Source organism: Carettochelys insculpta, chromosome 2 (genome assembly GCF_033958435.1).
Source record: "Carettochelys insculpta isolate YL-2023 chromosome 2, ASM3395843v1, whole genome shotgun sequence".
NCBI classification, from domain to species: domain Eukaryota; kingdom Metazoa; phylum Chordata; order Testudines; family Carettochelyidae; genus Carettochelys; species Carettochelys insculpta.
Window position 1 is genome coordinate 66837964 of NC_134138.1, and position 20218 is coordinate 66858181.

Genomic DNA, 20218 nt, shown 5'->3' on the forward strand with positions numbered 1-20218 from the left:
ACTGGTTGGTGAATTTCCCTTCTAAGAATTTTGAGAACAAATATGTAATCTGTTTCATGCTAATTTTTTCTCCAACCTTCCCACTGGTGCACTCATTTTATTTGTCAGTCTTGTTGAAGAAATATAAATTGGTTAGCCCCAAGGTCAGTTTCTAGGAGCATTCAATATTATTTTATGTGTCTTTTTGAAACAACATTCATAGCTGGAGGGGAGTCTCTGATTTTATGGAGTTTCCATGAACAGTACAGTTTTCTGAGCCATGTGTCCTCAGTGTGAAGCACAGTAAAGCCTCTCTTTTTTTTTTTTTTTTTTTTTTTTTTTTTAAATTTGTGTTTTTATTATTGTGGTTTTAAAGTAAATGTGATGCTATAACAAGTCTCTCTTGGGGCTTTTGCTCCATACCTTGAATCAGATCCTCAAGGGCTCCACTTAAGTTGCATATTTCAGCTCATCTCTCTGTTTTGGTAGATGACAGATGGACAGGCTCATATGTTATTTTTCTTCTCTTCTTCAGTAGCAGTGCTTAAGAAGAAGGGGGCATCACTCTTTCTCTCACATTGCATGAGAAAAAAGAGAATTTCTTTTCTACTCACTTGTCTTGAGAGCAGAATGCCTTAATTTCCTGTTATTGCTTTTCTTTTCATTGGAGATCCACTTCTGACTGCCAAGTCTCCTTGTTCAGCAATCCCTCTTCGCCTGCTGGCATCATGGGAGAGTGTTCCTCTGACTGAACTGAGCTTGCTCTACCTAAGCTTAGGGCAAAGTGGACTGCCAGTCAGTGTTCAATATGATCCACTAAACTGTAATCCCACAGATTTATTAGACATCTCGCCATATAAGGGTCAGACACTGCCCACGTTTTATATATGAAACAAACTAGCAATAATGAAGTCCTTAGACTTCATATACGCTATAGTTTTTATAGCCCACACGGAGTATGTTTGCTACCAGTTGGCCGTTGCTGATGAATTATCTGAGGAATTTCATAAATATAAAAGAGAGATTACACCTAACAAGATCGGTGTCTGTTCTGGTTGTAATTTATATTATTCCAGCTCTTTTGCTCTCTTTTATCTAAAACCTGCCTTATAAATGCACAGACAGCTTGTTGCGTTTTGTAATTAATATCTGTTTTCTTGACTTTACAAGGATGGAATTCTGTAGGCTAGGCTAGGTCCACGTTGTATACAGAAGAAAAAAGATGTGTCCTCTGATATTACCCAAATCTGGATTTATACAACACCCGCTTTCCTGAGGCTATAACTGCAATATTCATTGAGAAATCTATTCTAATCACCCTCATGTTTACTTATTTCATGCAGTAGATTCAGGTGAGGAGTAACTTACAAGGAGCTTCCTTTTTCTAAAAAATATAGTTCATCTTCAAGTGTCCCCGTGGGTGCTCCACATTAGGTGTCAGACTCGCCTGGCGCCGCAGATCGGATCTTCCAAGCAGTTTCTGCCGGACCGCGCATGCGCCGGTGCGCGCCGCTCCCTTGTGCGCTCCTGGACACATGCGCGATCCGGTCCCCACCAGTTCCTCTTAACCGCTGTCGGCTGCAGACAGAATCTGACTAGGCTATGGCCAAGTTAGCGTATTCAATGGTTTTAATTGTTTTTCTTTAAAGTTTTCAAGTTCTTAGTCTATTGTTCAGTTAGCCAGTTGTTATTTCCAAAAAAAAAAAAACAAAAACAAGAAACAACAAGCGGGACGGCATTCAGTCCAGTCCTAGTAACAAGCAGAGCACCGGAGGCCAGGAGCCTAGGGCCATTAGCCCTCCTGCTGCGGCAGGCTATCGGAGAGGGGGAAAACAGCACAGAGAAGGTGCTAAGTACCCCATTAACAACTAAAAGACTCACCAACAATGTCCTCTTCAGGATTCAAGAAATGTGAGTCTTGCCGAGAGGCAATGCCAGCGTCTGATGGGCACAGTCACTGCATAAGGTGCCTTGGGGAGTCCCATGTCACGCAGAAATGCTCCTTCTGTGCAAAATTAACAGCCAGAGCAAGGAAGGACAGGGAGATGCGGCTTAAAATGCTGCTCTTCGACAAGGCCCTCCAGCCAGATGTGCCGGAGCGGCTGCAGCAGGAGGGACCCTCCGGGGCCCATAAAGGGAAAGCTGCCTCCCTCACCCCATCAGCGCAAAAACGGAGAAAAGTCTCCCCAGCCCGATCCCTGCCAGCAGCAACAGCGAGCGGGATGGGAGGAGCGCACAGCCCTCAGCCGCAGCAACAGCTGATCGGCAGCGGCATGGAGAGCCACGTGGAGGCGGCTCAGCCTCCGATAATCAAACAGCCACCCTGCACCGCTTCCAGAGGACAAGAAATCGGTGCTCAAGGCCATCGTGCAAGAAGGCTACGCGGCCTCGAAGACGGGAGTTCAGATTGCCCTGGATGTTGCGGACACAGCAGCATGCTCCACAGCTACGGCAGTGCTGATGTGAAGGGAGTCCTGGCTCCCGACTTCGGGTATACCGAGGGATCTGCAGGCAAAGATAGTCGATCTTCCCTTCGACTCGCAGAAGCTGTTTGCTGAATCAACTGACTCGGTCCTGCGTTCCAGTAAAGATTCAAGAGCCACACTTAGGACCCTGGGGATTTGCACCCCTCCATACAGAAAGAAGAAGTACTACCCTCAACAAAGATGGTACCAGTACCAGCAACAGCGTCCCCAGTACCACAGGGGTTACGAGCAAGGGCGACATCAACAGCACCAGCAGTACAGAACTCCCAGGCGGCGTTCCCAACAGAGCCGTGCGTCCTCGGGGCAGGACCAAAGGCCACAAGTTTGACACACAGATCCAGGGCTGTGCCATCACTACCATCGCACAAGGTCATCCGAAGTGGTTATTCCACCATCGCCTCCGACCATTCTACGACCAGTGGCAAAGGATCACCACAGACAAATGGGTGCTGGAGATCATAGCCACGGGGTACGCCGTCCCCTTCCAGTCATTCCCACCGCCACGACCTCCACCCAGGCCCCACCTCCAGGAGGCCTCCCACGTAGATAGGCTCAAGCAGGAGGTAGACCATCTCATGCTCATATGGGCAGTGGAAAGAGTGCCAGAGCAACTGCAAGGGAGAGGGTTCTACTCGAGGTACTTCCTCACGGAGAAAGGGACAGGAGGCTGGAGGCCCATCTTAGATCTTCAAGGCCTCAACCGGTACCTGCACAAGCAACTCTCTCGGATGATCACAATCGCCTCCATCCTTACGGCACTAGACGATGGAGATTGGTTCTCAGCCCTAGACTTACAAGATGCGTATTTTCACATAACTATCCATCCGGCTCACTGACGAGTCCTCCGGTTCATGGTAGGCAAAGAACATTTTCAATACAACGTCCTACCGTTTGGCCTCTCCTCGGCCCCCAGAGTCTTCACCAAGACCTTGTCAGTGGGGTCAGCCTACCTGCACAGACGGGGTATTTATATTCCTGTATCTGGACGACTGCCTACTCAAAGGGGCCTCGAAGGAGGAGGTACTACACATGATACGCGTCACAGCAGGCACGTTTTCTTCGCTCGGCCTGTTTATCAATCTGGCAAAATCAAAGATAGACCCCACACAGGACATAGAGTTCATAGGGGCACGCATAAATTCTATTACAGCGAAAGTGTATCTACCAGAGACTCGCTTTCGGGCCATCGGCTGCCTCGTGCAAGTCATCACCTTCAGCCCTACGGTGCCGGTTCTGACGTGCTTACAGCTGCTGGGCCACATGGCAGCAGCGACGTTCGTAGTACAGAACGCCAGGTTACACATGCGCAGCATGCAGCACTGGCTGGTGAGCGTATACAAACCGGCAGCACACACCGTTCACAGGGTGGCGTCGCCCACGTCAGAGGTGCGCAAATCCCTGCGATGGTGGGTAAACCCCAAGAACTTGCTAACAGGGGTACCCTTCCACCAACCACAAATATCGGTTTTTCTTACTACAGATGCCTCCCTCATAGGGTGGGGAGCACACATGGGCGAAGAGGTGATGCAAGGGCTGTGGTCCTCCACGGAGCAGTCACTGCACGTAAATATACTGGAGTTCAGAGCAGTGTTCAACACCTGCAGACACTTTCGAGACCATATACAAGGCAAAGTAGTCGGGATCAGTACAGACAATACCTCCACCATATTTTATATAAATCGGTAAGGAGGAGCTCGGTCCCGTGCCTTATGTGCGGAAGCAGTCCGGTTGTGGAACTGGTACATTGCCAACAATATAACCTTGAAAGCCTCGTACTTACCAGGCGCTCACAATGTGAAGGCAGACCAGCTGAGCAGGCGTTTCGCGCTCACGCACGAGTAGCAGATCCGTCCCGATCTGCTACGACCGATTTTTCACGCATAGGGTTTTCCCCAGATAGACCTGTTTGCTACTCAACACAACAAGAAGTGCCCACGATTCTGCTCCAGGGCAGGACTGGGACGGGGGTCCCTGAGGGACACCTTCGCGATCTCCTGGAGGGGCCCCCTGCTTTATGCTTTCACTCCCACAGTGCTGATCCACAAAGTCTTGCAGAAAGCCAGGAGGGAAGGAGCCCGAATGATCCTGATAGTCCCAACGTGGGATCGACATCAATGGTTCCCCCTACTCCTGCGCATGTCGGACCGTCCACTGATGCCCCTTCCGGTGGCGTTGGATCTGCTCACGCAAGCCCAGGGGTCCATATGCATCCACACCCTCAAGGCCTGCAACTACAAGCGTGGTTAATCCATGGCTCAGCTCCCTAGAGAGCACATGTACGGAGGAAGTGCAACAAGTCCTAGAAAGTAGCAGGAGGACTTCCACCAGGAAGACCTACAAGCAGAAGTGGACTCGCTTCACGGCATGGTGTTCTACCAAACAGCTAGCCCCCCTTTCGGTGCCTATACCTGTAATATTACAGTATTTACTGGACCTCAAGAGAGGAGGACTCTCACTATCCTCGTTAAAGGTCCACCTTGCCGCCATTTCGGCGTTCAGACACGAAGAGGAAGGGCACACGGTGTTCGCCCATCCCATGGTTACCAGGTTCCTCAAAGGGTTGGTAAACCTATACCCCCCTCGGAAACCGCTTCCACCTTCATGGAACTTGGACCTGGTGCTTAATGCGCTAACGGGACCACCGTTCGAGCCTTTGGCCACGGTTTCCCTCTGCCTCCTTACGATAAAGACGACCTTTCTTCTCACAATCACGTCAGCTCGTAGGGTGAGCGAGCTTGCGGCAGTTATGGCAACGCCACCCTGCACTGTTTTTTCCAACGAGGCGGTAACCATACAGCTGCATCCAGCCTTTGTTCCTAAAGTTTCTTCTGAGTTTCATATTAACGAGCTTATTGTTTTACCCTCGTTTTATCCAAAGCCTCATAACTCTAACAAAGAGGCGCGCCTACACCTCCTGGACGTGAGGAGGGCGCTAGCCTTCTATATAGACAGGACCAAGTCCTTCCGGAAAACGGATAGACTCCTAGTCTCTCTCGCTCCCAAATCAAAAGGAGAAGGTCTCTCTTCGCAGAGAATCTCGAAGCACATCATATCTTGCATAAAAATGTGCTACGAACTCAAAAAGACTCCTTTACTGGCCACGCCCAGGGCTCATTCCACTAGGGCGGTGGCGGCATCAACAGCCTTTTTCAAGGGCGTTGCGCTAAAAGACATTTGCAGAGCGGCGACCTGGTCATCCTGTGACACCTTCGCCAAACATTACGCCCTTCACTGGGTATTCCAAGAGGATACCCGTTTCTCGACAGCGGTCCTCTCGGGGACAAGCTGCACATAATCCAATTACCCACCTCCTATCTTGGGTTACTGCTGGGTAGTCACCTAATGTGGAGCACCCACGGGGACACTCGAAGAAGAAAGAAAGGTTACTCACCGTAGTAACGGTGGTTCTTCGAGATGTGTCCCCGTGGGTGCTCCACTACCCGCCCATCCTCCCCGCTTCGGATCTCTGTTTAGTGTTTTGCAGGAGCATCCGAGGCGGTTGGTCAAGGAACTGGCGGGGACCGGATCGCGCACGTGGCCAGGAGCGCACAAGGGAGCGGCGCGCACCGGCACATGCGCGGTCCGGCAGAAACTGCTTGGAAGATCCAATCTGCGGCGCCGGGCGAGCCCGACACCTAATGTGGAGCACCCACAGGGACACATCTCGAAGAACCACCATTACTACGGTGAGTAACCTTTCTTTTCTGGCCTTTGGTCTCTCTGTGGATAACACATCCACACAAATCAGTTATACATGTGTAGAAAACCCTTCTCTTTTACTTTGTAGCTCTACTCTGCTCACATGAAAGGTGGGTCACTCACTTGCCTGTCCAGGAAAAGTTGCTTCTCCAGGTTGCACCTCCTAAAACTGACACTCTCTGGTCCAACAAGATCCCTTGTCCGGCAGGATCAGGGATGTTCATCGTGCAGCGCTGGGGGGCTGGCGTCGCTGGTAGCCCTACACAGGGGGGCAACTGCAGAGGCAGGAGCCCACATTCCCCCGCAACCATGTGGGCTGGGTGGGGGGAGGGGGAGGCAGCTGGAGCCATGTCCGAGGCAACCCCATTTGGCTGGGACTGGATCCGTGTTCTGGACAGCTCCTGGAACCAGCTTCCACTGACAGCCCAGCAAGCCTGGATCCACAACCCCAGCAGCCCTGTGGGGTCAGAGCTGTGTCCTGTGCAGCTCTACAGGGCCAGAGTTAGACCTGGGTTCCCTTGGAGCCCAGGCTGGGGCCAGGAGCAGCTGTACAGACCAGATCTGGCTTCTCGTGTCAGCCCTATGGGGCTGCATCCCTGACAGCCCTGCTGGGCTGGAGCTGGTGTCCCCCAGCATCCCTGTCTACAGCTAGGGCTTCCACTCATGCTGCCTAGGGGAGGGCACCCTCACAGCACCAGATGGATGAGTGGGGCTGGGAGGTGGGGAGGTTGGTGGCTTCAGGGCCAGTGGCAGAAGGACTCCCCTGGTCCAGCAGATTCTCTTGGTTGGGAGTGGTCAGGTCCCTAGCACGCTGGACCAAGGGGGTACGACTTGTACATTCAGATGTTCCAGAGCTCAGGAAGTGGGTTATAACAAGTTCTGTTTTACAGTAGTTCTCTTCCTGAACATTCACATACGTAATGTTGGTGTTTGCCTTCAGTTAATAAATATCTCTTAGATTTCTTCTTTGAAGGCTTGTTCTAGTAAAAGTTGGAGCAGATCCTGGCAAGGCAGCCCTTGGGCATGAGCACTGCTATCCCTTACCTGGGAAGAGGTTGCTGGGGAGACTTATCTTTTTTCCCTTACAGTTTTTCACAGAGAGTGCTTGTCTCATCAACTCATGTTACTGCGTAGGTAGGTGGAGCATACAATTTTGCAAAGAGTGAGCATACAGAATTGACATCTTGTGCTATATTCCTGACACAGTTTTGAAATGTATTAATACATTTGGTTCATTCCTCTGTGAACATATTATTATTATTTTATTATAGGAAATACAATTCCAAAACAAAAATTAATGTCCAAATGCCTCCATAGTATATGAAGAAGCCACAAGATATTTAGACATTAACAAGTTATGGAAACTAACAGAAACAACTCATTTTTGTCTCCCTCTGTAGCTTGAAAGAGATGCTTATGTCCAAGCACTAGCAAGATTTACCTTGCTTACAGTGAGTTCAGGTATAACTGAAATGAAACAGAAGAACATTGACACAATAAAAACACTCATCACAGTGGCTCATACAGATGGAAACTATTTAGGAAATTCCTGGCATGAGGTACAAAAGAGTAGTTCCTTCATAACTGTAAGAAAGTATGTGCATGGAAATACATTCACTTGGTATACAGCGTTACTGCTGGGGGAATTTTTTTGCTTCTGCGGATGTGCAGAATTCATGTCTGCCACTGATTTGTTTGCTTCCCTGCAGAAAAATGACTTCCTGTGGGGGAAGCAAAGGAAAGCTGCAAGAGCAGCCATGTGCTCCTCTTCAGCAGTCCAGGTGCATTGTTTCAGTTGTCCAAATCAGCCAGCAGAGAGGTAAATCACTGTGAGAGGTGGAAATGAAAGAGGGCTGCGGATGCTCTAACTGGTGCTGGGTCACTCCCATCCTCCAATTGCCCAACTGCTCTGCACCCTACTCCCCACCCCAAGGTCAGACTGACCTCCAGAAACTTCCCCTGGCTCCGCACCTGCCCCTCCACTCCCTAGCTATGAAGGAATGGTCATTGTAGTGGAAGCTACTCCCTTGTCCACACAACCCCATGCACCTGGACATCCTCACACTCAGGCATTCCCTCCATCCTCCCGCCCACTCCTACTTGGCCTCACCTTTGAGATCTAGAACACTTCTTTCAGCCTCAGACACCAGAACACCCACCCTACTGAGCCACACCCTTCCTGCATCCAGACCCCAGCTGAGCTCCACAATCCTTCCTCCAGCCCTGCACCCAGACCACACCAGCATAACCCCTCCTACCCATACACCTGGACCCACTCTGCCTTCAGACCTTCCCCTGCATCCATAACCCCAGCCTAACCCTTCGCATATTCAATTACTCCTATCCCTTATGCCACTTCTAGAAGCTCCCACACCTGGGCTTCCCATTGAACCCCCCCCACAAAACCCAAACACCCCCTCACTGAGCTCCAGCTACCTTCACTTGTATCCCCCCCACCAAGTGCCATTGCCCTGAACCCGGATGCCCCCCCCTGCAATTAGCCTCTGTGCATTTATAATTTCCCCCACCTTCCTCACTGGGACACCCACACCGAGATTATCCTGCACAGAATCCTCTCACCCAACAGTTGGATCTCTCCACCACCTTCATAAACTCCTGAACAGTTTGATCCTAGCAACCTGAGTTTGCCATCTCACACCTGGTCTGGGTGGAAGTGCAGGGCCCCAGGTTGTTTCTGGGCAGGTCCAGCCATTGCAGTATGTTAAGATTTGGTACAGCTTCATCGCAAAGTCTGTTTCTGAGGTGGTGGGGGCGCTACGGGGTGGTCTCCTATCTCCATACAGCTAATAGCGTGCGCTCACCACGGCTTTGCTGAAGCTTCCACATTTATTTATTTACCTATGCAATTTAAATCATTTTGCAGAATTTTAAAATATTGTGAGCAGAATTTTTTATTTTTTGATGAAGAATTCCCTCAGGAGTACGTTGTATTTTGAGTGTGTGTGCTATGTATGCATGTATAGGGTGTATTTATATATAGATATTCATATTGCATCTATCATTGTATTTTGTATCTGCACATATTTATGTATTTTGGACCCATTTCTACTGCCTTATGTGACTAAAGTTGCAGGATTGGGTCCAAGCTAGGTGTTTTTCATACAGTCAGCTGATAGTAGCTCCAAGTCTGTGCCCCACTCTGGTATTCCGAGTATAGAAGATGTTAAAATACCTTGCCTCTATAGGTGTGTGCTTAAAATCTCTTCAAGATTACAGATTCCCTGACTACGGAGGTAGCTGCCACCACCCAAGTGCCAAAAAACTTTTTAGAACCCAGGAAGGCACATTTGGGATGTTTCCCTGTGGGATAACCTCAAACTCTTAGCCCTCCCTTAGGCAAGAGCTTGAAATCAAACACCAATCTCTGATAGCTGACCTATCAGTCTTAGGCATACATACACACTACCTCCTCTACCTTCCAGAATACAAGCATCAAATCATCCCCTTATAGCTTGGGTGCATAATATGTCTCTGTTGTAAATGAGAATTATGTTTGTGAAAACACTGAGATTTTTATAAAAGAACTTCAAAAATGTGAACTGGGGTATTAAATATTTTTAAAATCCATTCATCACTGTTAAGTGGTTTCTTTGCTTTGTGTTGACACAGATTCTGAAGTGTATTAGTCAGCTTGAGCTGGCCCAGTTAATAGGAACTGGGGTAAAGCCACGTTATATCTCTGGGACAGTGCGGGGCAGGGAAGGTTCATTTACTGGAACAAAGGATCAGGCACCTGATGAATTTGTGGGCCTGGGATTAGGTGAGTAATGTGTATGGGCTAAGTATTTTAATTATCCAGCTGCTTATGGATGCAATATATTTGAGTTAAGTTTGATTTCAGATTTCAGTTGCCTGTGACTTTTGAGGCATAATTATGAAAAATAAATATTTTAATACTTAATATTAAAATGTTTTTTCAATAGATGTGTTCTTTTGTTCATGAAATGCAGGACTGTGATTGAGATATTTTGCCTCTGCTAAATATTTTACAAATACTTTTTATAGATTCACTGTCACGTGGGGGATAGAGGGTGGGAAATGCCATAAAATGACTTCAGTGCAGTAACACCTAATACTAAGAGGAAATTAAAATGTATCTGGTCACAAAAGCACTTCATACTGAAGGTGTCTTGTTGCTTGATTGAGCAGTAGTGCTAATTTGCTGTAACAAATATACGTCTGTTTTGCCAAACTTGCATGCAAATAAATTTGGGGTGTAAAAATATGAATGTAGATTTGGGGCGTAGAAATATGAATGTAGTCCCTGGAGAAGAATGCTGATAGCTTCATTGCCCAGTTTATTCCTCTCTTGAAGCATGTAACCCCAAATCCATGTACCTTCATTTTGAGTTTATACTCTTATGCTGCAGACTTGCATTTCAGTTTGCTTCCCAGTCACTCAAGGTTTCTGCTGACATTATTGCTTCCCAGCAGTATTCCTCCTATTAAATATGTGTGTGCTGAAGGCATTATGATAGTAGGTACATTCATCTATAGAGGCATAAGTCACTGAGCCCTGCTGAAGTCCAGCTGGAGAAGAGCAGAGGAATTTGCAACCTAGTGAAATCAGCAACCTATAGATAGGGACCAAAACTGGCATCTTCATACAGTGTTTTGATTTTGAGGTGCTGAGCAGAAATAGCATCCATTGAAATCAGCGGGGCGTAGAGCTGGTCATTGCCTCCGCAGATGGGATCACTTATTTTGCTAGCTTCCATGTCTAACTTAAGACACCAACATTCGAAAGCTTTGGCCAGTCTCTCTTGCATTGTGTTTCTCAACCATTCACTATGGGGCTTCCCCTCTATACATAGAAATCAAAAGCAAGTCAAGCATTCATTTTGTTCATTAAAACTTAAACTCATGCAGCAGAACTCAGAAAGAAAATACTGTGGAGACTTTCTCAATCTTTATTTTGTGGATGAGTACAGAATGAATTTCAAAATTGGAGTATGTGTTTCTACTCTAAGAAAAGCTTTTCTTTTCTCGGTGAGAACAATAGTAACCCACAAAAAGGTCTTAAAAGGAAAAATTGTATCGCAAAGCCCATGTATGGACATGAGTTTGAGTTTTTTTCAAATAAATCCAAAAAAATGTAACAGGCTTTTTCCCTCCAACACTTGCTTTATGAATGGAGAACATTCCCCGGGCAGGTGGCTCTGTTGAGAATCAACTACAGGCTGAACCTTTCTAATCAGCACTCTCTCGTCTGGCAAACTCCGTAGTCCTTAGCTGGATGACTACTTATCATGGGTGTGGCCAAGTTTCCTGTGGTCCCATAAAGTTTGTCAGTCACCAGTCCTAGCTCTCAGTGTTCTGTGTTGTTAGTTAGCTGGAATTTACTCCCTAAATGTCTTCTAGGAGCCCAGTATGTAGTGGAAGTATTGGTAATGTTGCTAGACAATATGACCTCCTGTGGTCCAGTAAATTCTCTTGTCTGGCACCAATCAGGTCCCCAAGGGTGCCGGATTAGAGAGGGTCAACCTATAGAAGGATTTTTACTTCCCTGCTCCATCCCAAGACATTTTGAGATGAACCTCGTTCTTGAAAGCACCAGAGATAAACTTCATGTGCAAATATCATTTTTGCTCTTACACCACAATCGCTGCATCTCAAGCCGTGTCTACACGTGCACGCTACTTCGAAGTAGCAGCACTAACTTCGAAATAGCGCCCATCACGGCTACACGTGTTGGGCGCTATTTCGATGTTAACATTGCCGTTAGGCAGCGAGACGTCGAAGCCGCTAACCCCATGAGGGGATGGGAATAGCGCCCTATTTCGAAGTTGAACGTCGAAGTAGGGCACGTGTAGACGATCTGCGTCCCGCAACATCGAAATAGCGGGGTCTGCCATGGCGGCCATCAGCTGAGGGGTTGAGAGACGCTGTCTCCAGCCCCTGCGGGGCTCTATGGTCATTGTGTGCAGCAGCCCTTAGCCCAGGGCTTCTGGCTGCTGCTGCGGCAGCTGGGGATCCATGCTGCATGCACAGGGTCTGCAACCAGTTGTCGGCTCTGTGGATCTTGTGTTGTTTAGTGCAAGTGTGTCTGGGAGGGGCCCTTTAAGGGAGCGGCTTGCTGTTGAGTCTGCCCTGTGACCCTGTCTGCAGCTGTTCCTGGCACCCTTATTTCGATGTGTGCTACTTTGGCGTGTAGACGTTCCCTCGCAGCGCCTATTTCGATGTGGTGCTGCGCAGTGTCGATGTTGAACGTCGACGTTGCCAGCCCTGGAGGACGTGTAGATGTTATTCATCGAAATAGCCTATTTCGATGTCTCCACATCGAAATAGGCTACTTCGAAGTAGGCTTCACGTGTAGACGTAGCTTCACTGTGCAAAAAGAGTGGCAGTTAAGTGCTTTTGCCCTGTTCATTAGTGTCCTGGTTTGTAATGCTTATGTTTGAGGCACCATTATGCAAAACCTGTTCTCCCCCTCCTTTCAAGAAGGTGGGGATTTCTTGTGCTTTGTTTGCCAAGCGTGACTGTCCACTGAGCTTTCTCTTAATGTTCCTATTCTCCCATCATGGCAGCCCTAGGTCAAATGGAGTAAACGGGTCACCACCTGGGTTTTCTGTCTGTAAGGAGAGTTCTGCTTTGACTGAATTTTCATTTTGCATTGACCTATTCAGCCTTTGGAGGTCTAGAACAGCACAGGATTTTCCTGATCGTTTCCTAACTATGAAAAATAAATGGTAAAGTCATAATCCCTTTTTCTACTGAGGGGAAGGTTTTCACTGCCCCAGTTCAGTATGAGTATAGGAAGGTTCATTATAGGTTATAGTCTTTCCCACAGAGGATCAGTTCAAAAGCCAAAGTTTTATATCAGATTTAAAGGGCCAACCTTTCATTAATCCTTTTCTTACTACTAGTCCTAAGGTCTTGGTCTCTTATATCGGGATTGCACTCTGATCATAGTTGCACATGCAGTGATTCCATCTGCAGAGGTAGAGAGTTGTGTTTCTGCAATTTGTACTATCATGTTTCCATTAGGGGAATCAAAAGACAAAGGTCACTTACAGTAGGGACCCCACATCTGCATCCTACTGGGAAGTAAAGTGATCAATATGCTCATTATATTTGGATCATTTGGGCTGTGGGCACACTAGCCCCCTCCTTTAGGAAAGAGCATGTTAATGAGGGATTTCGGAAGATGCTGATGAGGCGCTGACATGAATAGGAAGAAGGGTCTTTTGAAGTCAGGGGGTCCTTTTGAAAGGCCCCCAGTACGCGGGCAGCATGTGTTTCAAAAGCGGCGCTTTTGAATTGTGCGTGGCCACCATTATGCTAGTGAGGCACTGCATATTCATGTCAGCACCTCATTAGCATCTTCTGAGATCCCTCATTAACATTCCTTTTGCGAAAGCAGGGGGCTAGTGTGGCCACAGCCTTAGTGTGTGTCATGGATTTGAAAAGAAATATTCTTCTGCCAGAATGAAGTGTTACCAGATAAGCCCAAGTAGTCTTCTAATAAAGCCTCCCTTAAATCCATACTGAGATTGTCCTACAATGCAATAGAAACATTAATAAACAGGAATGGAAAGCTTATCCCTTCAGGGGGAGGCAATGCATATCCTTCTCCTGCGTCCAACATCCTCTGTCCTTTTAATTTGTGTTCACAAAGACACATACAGACAGAAGGTGAAAAACAAATCAAGTGAAGTAGGTGTGCAAACAAAATTCTCTATGGATAACAAGCACATTGAGAGTCCGGGGTAAGTTGAACTGCAAATATGAGACCGTACTTCTCTTGGAGGAGACCTTGTGATTTTTGGAATTGATGCTGTGATCTGTTCATGGAACCACATTACATAATCTTTTCCATTGACAACTTATGTCATTTTAAAAAGGAGAAATCCAACCATAAAGTGTCAGAGGAGAAGAAGGATGTCCCTTCTATATGGTTTAGAACTTCTACTTCATTTAAGAGACTTCTGTAATGCCGACATCTAAGCTACTCAAACCTGACATCCTCCTTGTTCAAGTCAAGTTATCTGAGTAGCTGAAACACACAGGCAGCATCCAGAGAAGGGAATACCCTCAAGGGCTACTCCATAACCTGGAGATGTCCAGTGACTGATCCAAAGATTTTTAGAATCAGTCCTACAATTCTTTTGTATCGCTAAAGTATGTATATCTCCAATTAGATGCTCTTTAGAGATTCACATTCTTAGCATAGAAAGTTCCAAACTTACTCTAGAGATTTTCCATGGTATTGTTAGCCCACATTTTAAGACTCTGAGAGGCAGCCAAACAAGTCAGGTCCCCATCCAAAACTTCCTCCACCATAGGATAAATTGTTTCTTTTTAAAGCCTTCTTTACTCCCTTTTGAATCAGTGAGTTGTTTAGGCTCCATTGTCATTTTAGTAAAGTTAGTTCCCCCAAAATTTTCAGAAGCCAAAACTTCTAAATTCTCTACCTTTTAACTGAATTAAATATTACAATATAGAAGCTTGTGTACTTGCTGTAAAACCTCTGTTGAAAAGCCTGGTGTGTGCATAAACAGAGTCGCAGCTGAAGGAGTTTTGTAAAACAGCCACCTGGTCTTGAACACCAGCCCCTTTACAATTAATGCAATCTTGGATTTTCAGACCAGTGTGGGCACACTTTTTTAGAAGAAAATCTTAAGAGAAGTTTAGTGGTCTCCAAATAATTTTTTTTTCCCAAGAGAAATTTGCAGTCCTTATTTTCTATATTATTTTATCACGACATTTTCCTCTCCCATGCCCTTCATCTGTTTGTTTTACTCTTTCCTTTGTGACAGATGGAGGGGAGACTGGATTGTACAGTATAGAAAATATTGCCTGATCATTTTCTTTTGATGTGGTTTCTCTCATTACGGACTTACACCAATTTCACTAATACACATACCTCACTTGGTTTCTGCAGGCTAATGAGGGTGGTGTACATACTTTTAAATATAAAATTAATTTATATTCACATAAAATTTTGAGAACCACTTCAGTTTTGGAAGAGTGAGTGGGTAAAAGTTAAGCTATAATGCTTGAATTGCTTCTATTTTCTTAACATAGAGGGGAAGCTTCCTGGGGGAAAAAAAATCTAGTAAATAATTTTCTTTCGACAAACTCTAAAACTGGAAAAATTTGGCTTTTATTGCATACTTAATTGTGGACACTGGTGCGCTACTGTTCCTTCTGTTCATCAGATAGAGCCCTTAATTTAGTGGGCTGTGGGCTGTAATATTTTGTCTGGATTTAGTTGGTGGTTTTAGTGCAAGGGTCAGCAACTTGCAGCTCCAGAGCCGCATGCAGTTCTTTAAGGACTTCTTTGTGGCTCCCAATGCTGTAATTGAACGTTAAAACAAAAACAAAAAACAATTATTTTTGATAAATGGTAACCATCTGAAAGCCCGATGAACAGCTCATATCTAAGTAGCAAACAATATGTGATCTAGAAACATTGGACAACTCCCCTTTTAATATGTGCAGTGCATTGTGGGATATGATACAGTATCTGTGTTTTGATTGTGCTGCTAATAAAGTCTTGATTTTGAAAAGGAAAAGGAGGTTTGCAGCGTGCTTGCTGTGAAGGGCAACCTGCGTTTTAAGAAAGACAACTTAAATGGGAAGTAAAATTGGCATAATTAAAATATGTTTGGGATTGAAAATCAGGAAGGAAGACTGTACAAACATGTACATGTAAAGTGTAGGGAAATAGAATATGTAAAAGGTTTGTGAATGTCCTGCAGGAAACATGTATCACATTACAAATCACTGTGTGTGCGCTGCTCTTGAAGTAGGGGTTACAAAAACTGTTATTTGACTTTATTTATTAAGGACCGTCTCATATTCTCATGCATTATGACTCTTGAATTATTGAGTTTTTTACTGAATTAAAAAAAAATGGCTGTCCTTGCTGTTTTGATTCTCGACCCTTGTGTTAGTGTGTGGAGTGCTGAATGGTCTGTGATATATAGGAGATCAGACTACATGATCTGGTAATCCCATCTGGCTTTGCAAATTTCTTTATCGTGCTCCTTTTTCTTATAATTTGAGAACATGTAAACAGTCTGTTGTAGAACGTACTAATGTCTTTAATAAGACAACATGACAATAGAGGAATTCCATATTTCTGATTTTTTTCATTGGTTTTGGCACAGATTTAAAAAAACAAACAAAAAACCAAAGCCTTCCCTACATGTGGATTTAGGAACCTTAATTCAGCTACTTATTTATAAAAGCTTGATCATGGTTTCTAGTCCTCAAAATATGCATTTTCATTTATTTTAGTTATTTCTGTCTGTATTGTATGGTGGTGGATAGAGTGTACTTGTTAGCACCATTGCCTTCACCATTCATGTGAATTAACCCTTCACCAATCCTGACAGTTCTGTTCATTTGCTCCTGGTAGTAGAATATGCAAATTCTCTCTCTAGGCACCAGGAATTATACCTGATTATCAGATAAAGAACCAAAACTTGCAGAGAATACTTCCAAAGATACAAAAAACAGGAAGGCAACTTTTTAAAATCTCAGGCTTCTTCATGTTTTTTCCTCCCACCCACTTCTTTGGAAGTGTTTTCTAGAAGTTTAGGTTCCAATAGAAGTGGTATCTTGAGAGAGAAGTTTCTTGAAGCAAGCTGGGGGAGTAACCCAGCACAGGACTACTCAATGGGATGATCAGCTCAACAGGTGAGGGGGGGAAAAAAGGTCTATTTGCCTTCATCACAAATACATATGTATTCTTTTGATACTGACATAGCTACTTTCCTCTCTGTCCACCTCTCATCCCTCTTCTCTTTTATTTGTTTCCCGTAGTTGGAGGAAATGTAGACTGGAAGCAGATAGCAAGTATTCAGGAATCCATTGGAGAAACTAGTTCTCAAAGTGTTGTTGTTGCTGTAGACAGGTACAGTATTTAATTCCTTTCCAGCTGTATAACTCATGAACTTTTCACAGTAAATTCAATTAGTGCTTGGGAAAATAAGTAGGTTTTTTGGTTTCCCAATAATTACAAAAATATGATGTGCCTCACCACATTGCTGTGTCACAATGTCCTGTTTTGGGGACTTTTTTTTAATTTTGTTGTGTTATTACACAGCAGGAGCTGCTTATCATAGCAGAATATAGAAGCAAGGTAGGGATAAGAAAAGCAGGATCTGTTGCAAAATATTTAGTAATAACTGAAGGGGGATTACTGAGGGGTTTTTAAAAAGCTGCAGCTGTATGATGTGTTCGCTCTATTTTGATTTGCTACATAACTGTAAGAAAAATACTCTAGTTAAAATGTATAGATTTTTCTCCTTCATGAAGAGGTGGAACTGCTGGCACTAAATGCTTTTGTTTCTCTACCCAATTACTGCAGCCTTCCATTCCTGCCCCCCAGACTAGTGTTCAGCTATAAGATACACATCTTCTAGAACTGGAAGGGACCTCTGGAGGTCATCTAGTCCAGTCTCCTGCCCTCTTGGCAGGACTAAGCACCATCCCTGACATCTATCTGCCTTAATTAGCCTCCACAAGGATTGAACTCACAACCCAAAGTTTAGCGGGCCAATGCCCAAACCACTGAGCTATCCATGAACCAGTTGTTTTCAGTGTTCTAGTTTTCCCTAAACCATGTTCTTCAAAAATGGAAATGATCATGGATTATGAATATTATGGGTGTTGGTTTTCATTTCCAAAACTGGATCAGACGTGATTCTTTCTTAAATCTTGCTGTTTTTGCATATAGGGAGAAGTCTGAGACCCCATCCCCAGTGTAAATGGTTGTCAAAATTGATAGCTGCATTTCAAAGTGGTATGCCTTTGAAGGAATGCAAAAGGCTGTGGTGCTAATACACAAGGCTTGTGTGTGATAGAATATTTTGGCCAGTCAACATGGTATCTTACCATGTCATTTGTAACTGTTGAAAATTGACAAACTTTCTGGCTTAATGAAAAGTAATTTGTTTTATATATATCTGAAAAGCTGTTTGTCTTGGTATATTTTACCTTCTTATGAAGCTCTGAGGGACAGCAGTTCTAAAAATCTAACTAAATATAGTAAATGGTGATTCACTTTTTTGGTAATGCTCAATATTTTAATAATTTAGCCGTCAAGTCTGAAGTGCTGTATTTAAAGCAATTAAATTTTGTCATAGCCATGGATCTGTTTTGGACAATAATACAGTACTGAAATATTTGTGGTATTTTTTCGGGGTTGACATATAGTAGAAGTTACTTAAAAAAAAAAAACCTTATAAATTGTGAATTTTTCAGAATATTTACAGGATCTACAAGGCTGGATGGAAATGCTATTGGTAAGTTTTTTCATGTTTTATCTTAATCTACAAAGTAGCTTTCTGATAAAGCTTGGGAAAAAAAAACACAAGTAACTCTGTGGTTGTTTAACAGTGGATTTTGTCCGTTGGCTTTGTGCTGTATCTATGGATGAATTGCTGTCTGCTACCCATCCTCGAATGTTTAGTCTGCAGAAGATAGTTGAGATTTCTTACTACAACATGGGTCGGATAAGATTGCAGTGGTCTAGAATCTGGGAAGTTATTGGAGATCATTTTAATAAGGTATGTTTGCTAATCATTACAGCGTTTGAATAACTCATACAATCAGAAAGTGATTATTCTTATCTATTTAAAATCTATTCAAAATTAAATTTGAAAAATTATAGACGCAAATTCAATTCTGATTATCCTTTTGTATAGGTAGAAATGGAGAACCAAAGAAGAAGAGGAAAAAACACAATCTTTACCACAATGATTAAAACCTTCTATATTGCTCTCTTGGACCCATACTTGAACCGGCTGATTATTCTCTGTTCTCAGGGCTGATATATACTGTACTAAATGCAAAGGCAGTGGTGTAAACTGACCAAATTGTTAATCACGGTTAGGGCCCTTCCACATTCTCAGCCATGAAAAACATACCACGGCCCATGAAATCTTGTGCGGTCACTGTATCTCTCTCTCTCACACACGCATACACATGCACGCATCTGCTCTATCTCCAGAGCTGGGTGGCCCTGAGAGTGGTGGTTGCTCTCCATCAGCCTAAAAGTAAGGGTAGCAATACCATCCAATGCCCTCCTTAATTCTGCACGGCTGGTGGTGGCAGATCTGCCTTTGGAGCTGGGCCCTCAGCCAGGCACTTCTTCAGCTGCCCAGCAGTGTTTTCCAGCTGTCCAGTTTTGAGGGTACTGTTGCCACAAGCAGCTGCACAGAAATGTACCTCAATCACCCTATTATGTCCTTGCAATCCCACCTACTGAAACCTTGTGACACTCTCACAGATCCCTTCTGGGTCAGGACCCTGCTATTTCAACACCTGGAAACTTCAGATTTCAGTAGCTGAAATCATAACATTTACCATTTTTTAAATCCTATGACCATGAAATTGATTGAAATGAACCACAGAGTTGGTAGGGACTCGCTCGTGGGATGGATCTAAAAATGGCGGCTGTAGGTGGTAATATGATGCCAGTGGGTGTTATAGAACATTAATCTGTTGTTCTAAATTAAACATTTTATGTCTTCTGTGTTGTTAAATATCATTCTGGCTGGTGAAGTAGCTCTCATGAACCATTTATGTATCTTTAGAGAGCTATAAAAGTTGGGATGTGCTATTTAAAATACAAGCTGGTTAGGTTAAGAAGTGAGAAACTTCCTTGGTAAAGTACTGAATCATGCTGGCGGAAATTAATTAAAGTAAGGCTGTATTTTTAACATATGTATCTTAAGCTTCACTTCTAAATTTGTAATTTCTGTCCTCCTTTTTCCATGTTCAAATGTAAAGACAATTGAGGCTAATTTCTTAGAATGCAGATTTAATACCAGCATGGATATCATGTCTTTCTATTTCCACGCTACTAGGTTGGCTGCAATCCGAATGAAGATGTAGCTATTTTTGCAGTAGATTCTTTAAGGCAATTATCAATGAAGTTCTTAGAAAAAGGAGAACTTGCTAATTTCCGATTCCAGAAGGATTTCTTAAGGCCATTTGAACACATAATGAAGCGAAACAGGTAGGAATATGCAATTAACCAAATCACATGGGAACATAAGTACCCACTTTAGAGTTAA

The 20218-nt window shown here is 44.4% G+C and overlaps 1 protein-coding gene across 2 annotated transcripts in view; it reads left to right on the forward strand.

Annotated features, from left to right (window-relative positions):
* Window positions 1-20218, forward strand: part of ARFGEF1 (ARF guanine nucleotide exchange factor 1) — a 155804-nt gene that overhangs the window by 110485 nt on the left and 25101 nt on the right. For both annotated transcript variants that reach the window (XR_012644410.1, XM_074987110.1), the window contains exons 21-26: window positions 7565-7723; window positions 9795-9945; window positions 16959-17049; window positions 18402-18442; window positions 18537-18706; window positions 20009-20160. Coding sequence is in view for 1 of the 2 variants with exons in the window: in XM_074987110.1 (XP_074843211.1) it covers window positions 7565-7723; window positions 9795-9945; window positions 16959-17049; window positions 18402-18442; window positions 18537-18706; window positions 20009-20160 (764 nt within the window). In the remaining variant the exon portion in view is untranslated. The remainder of the gene's footprint in view (window positions 1-7564; window positions 7724-9794; window positions 9946-16958; window positions 17050-18401; window positions 18443-18536; window positions 18707-20008; window positions 20161-20218) is intronic.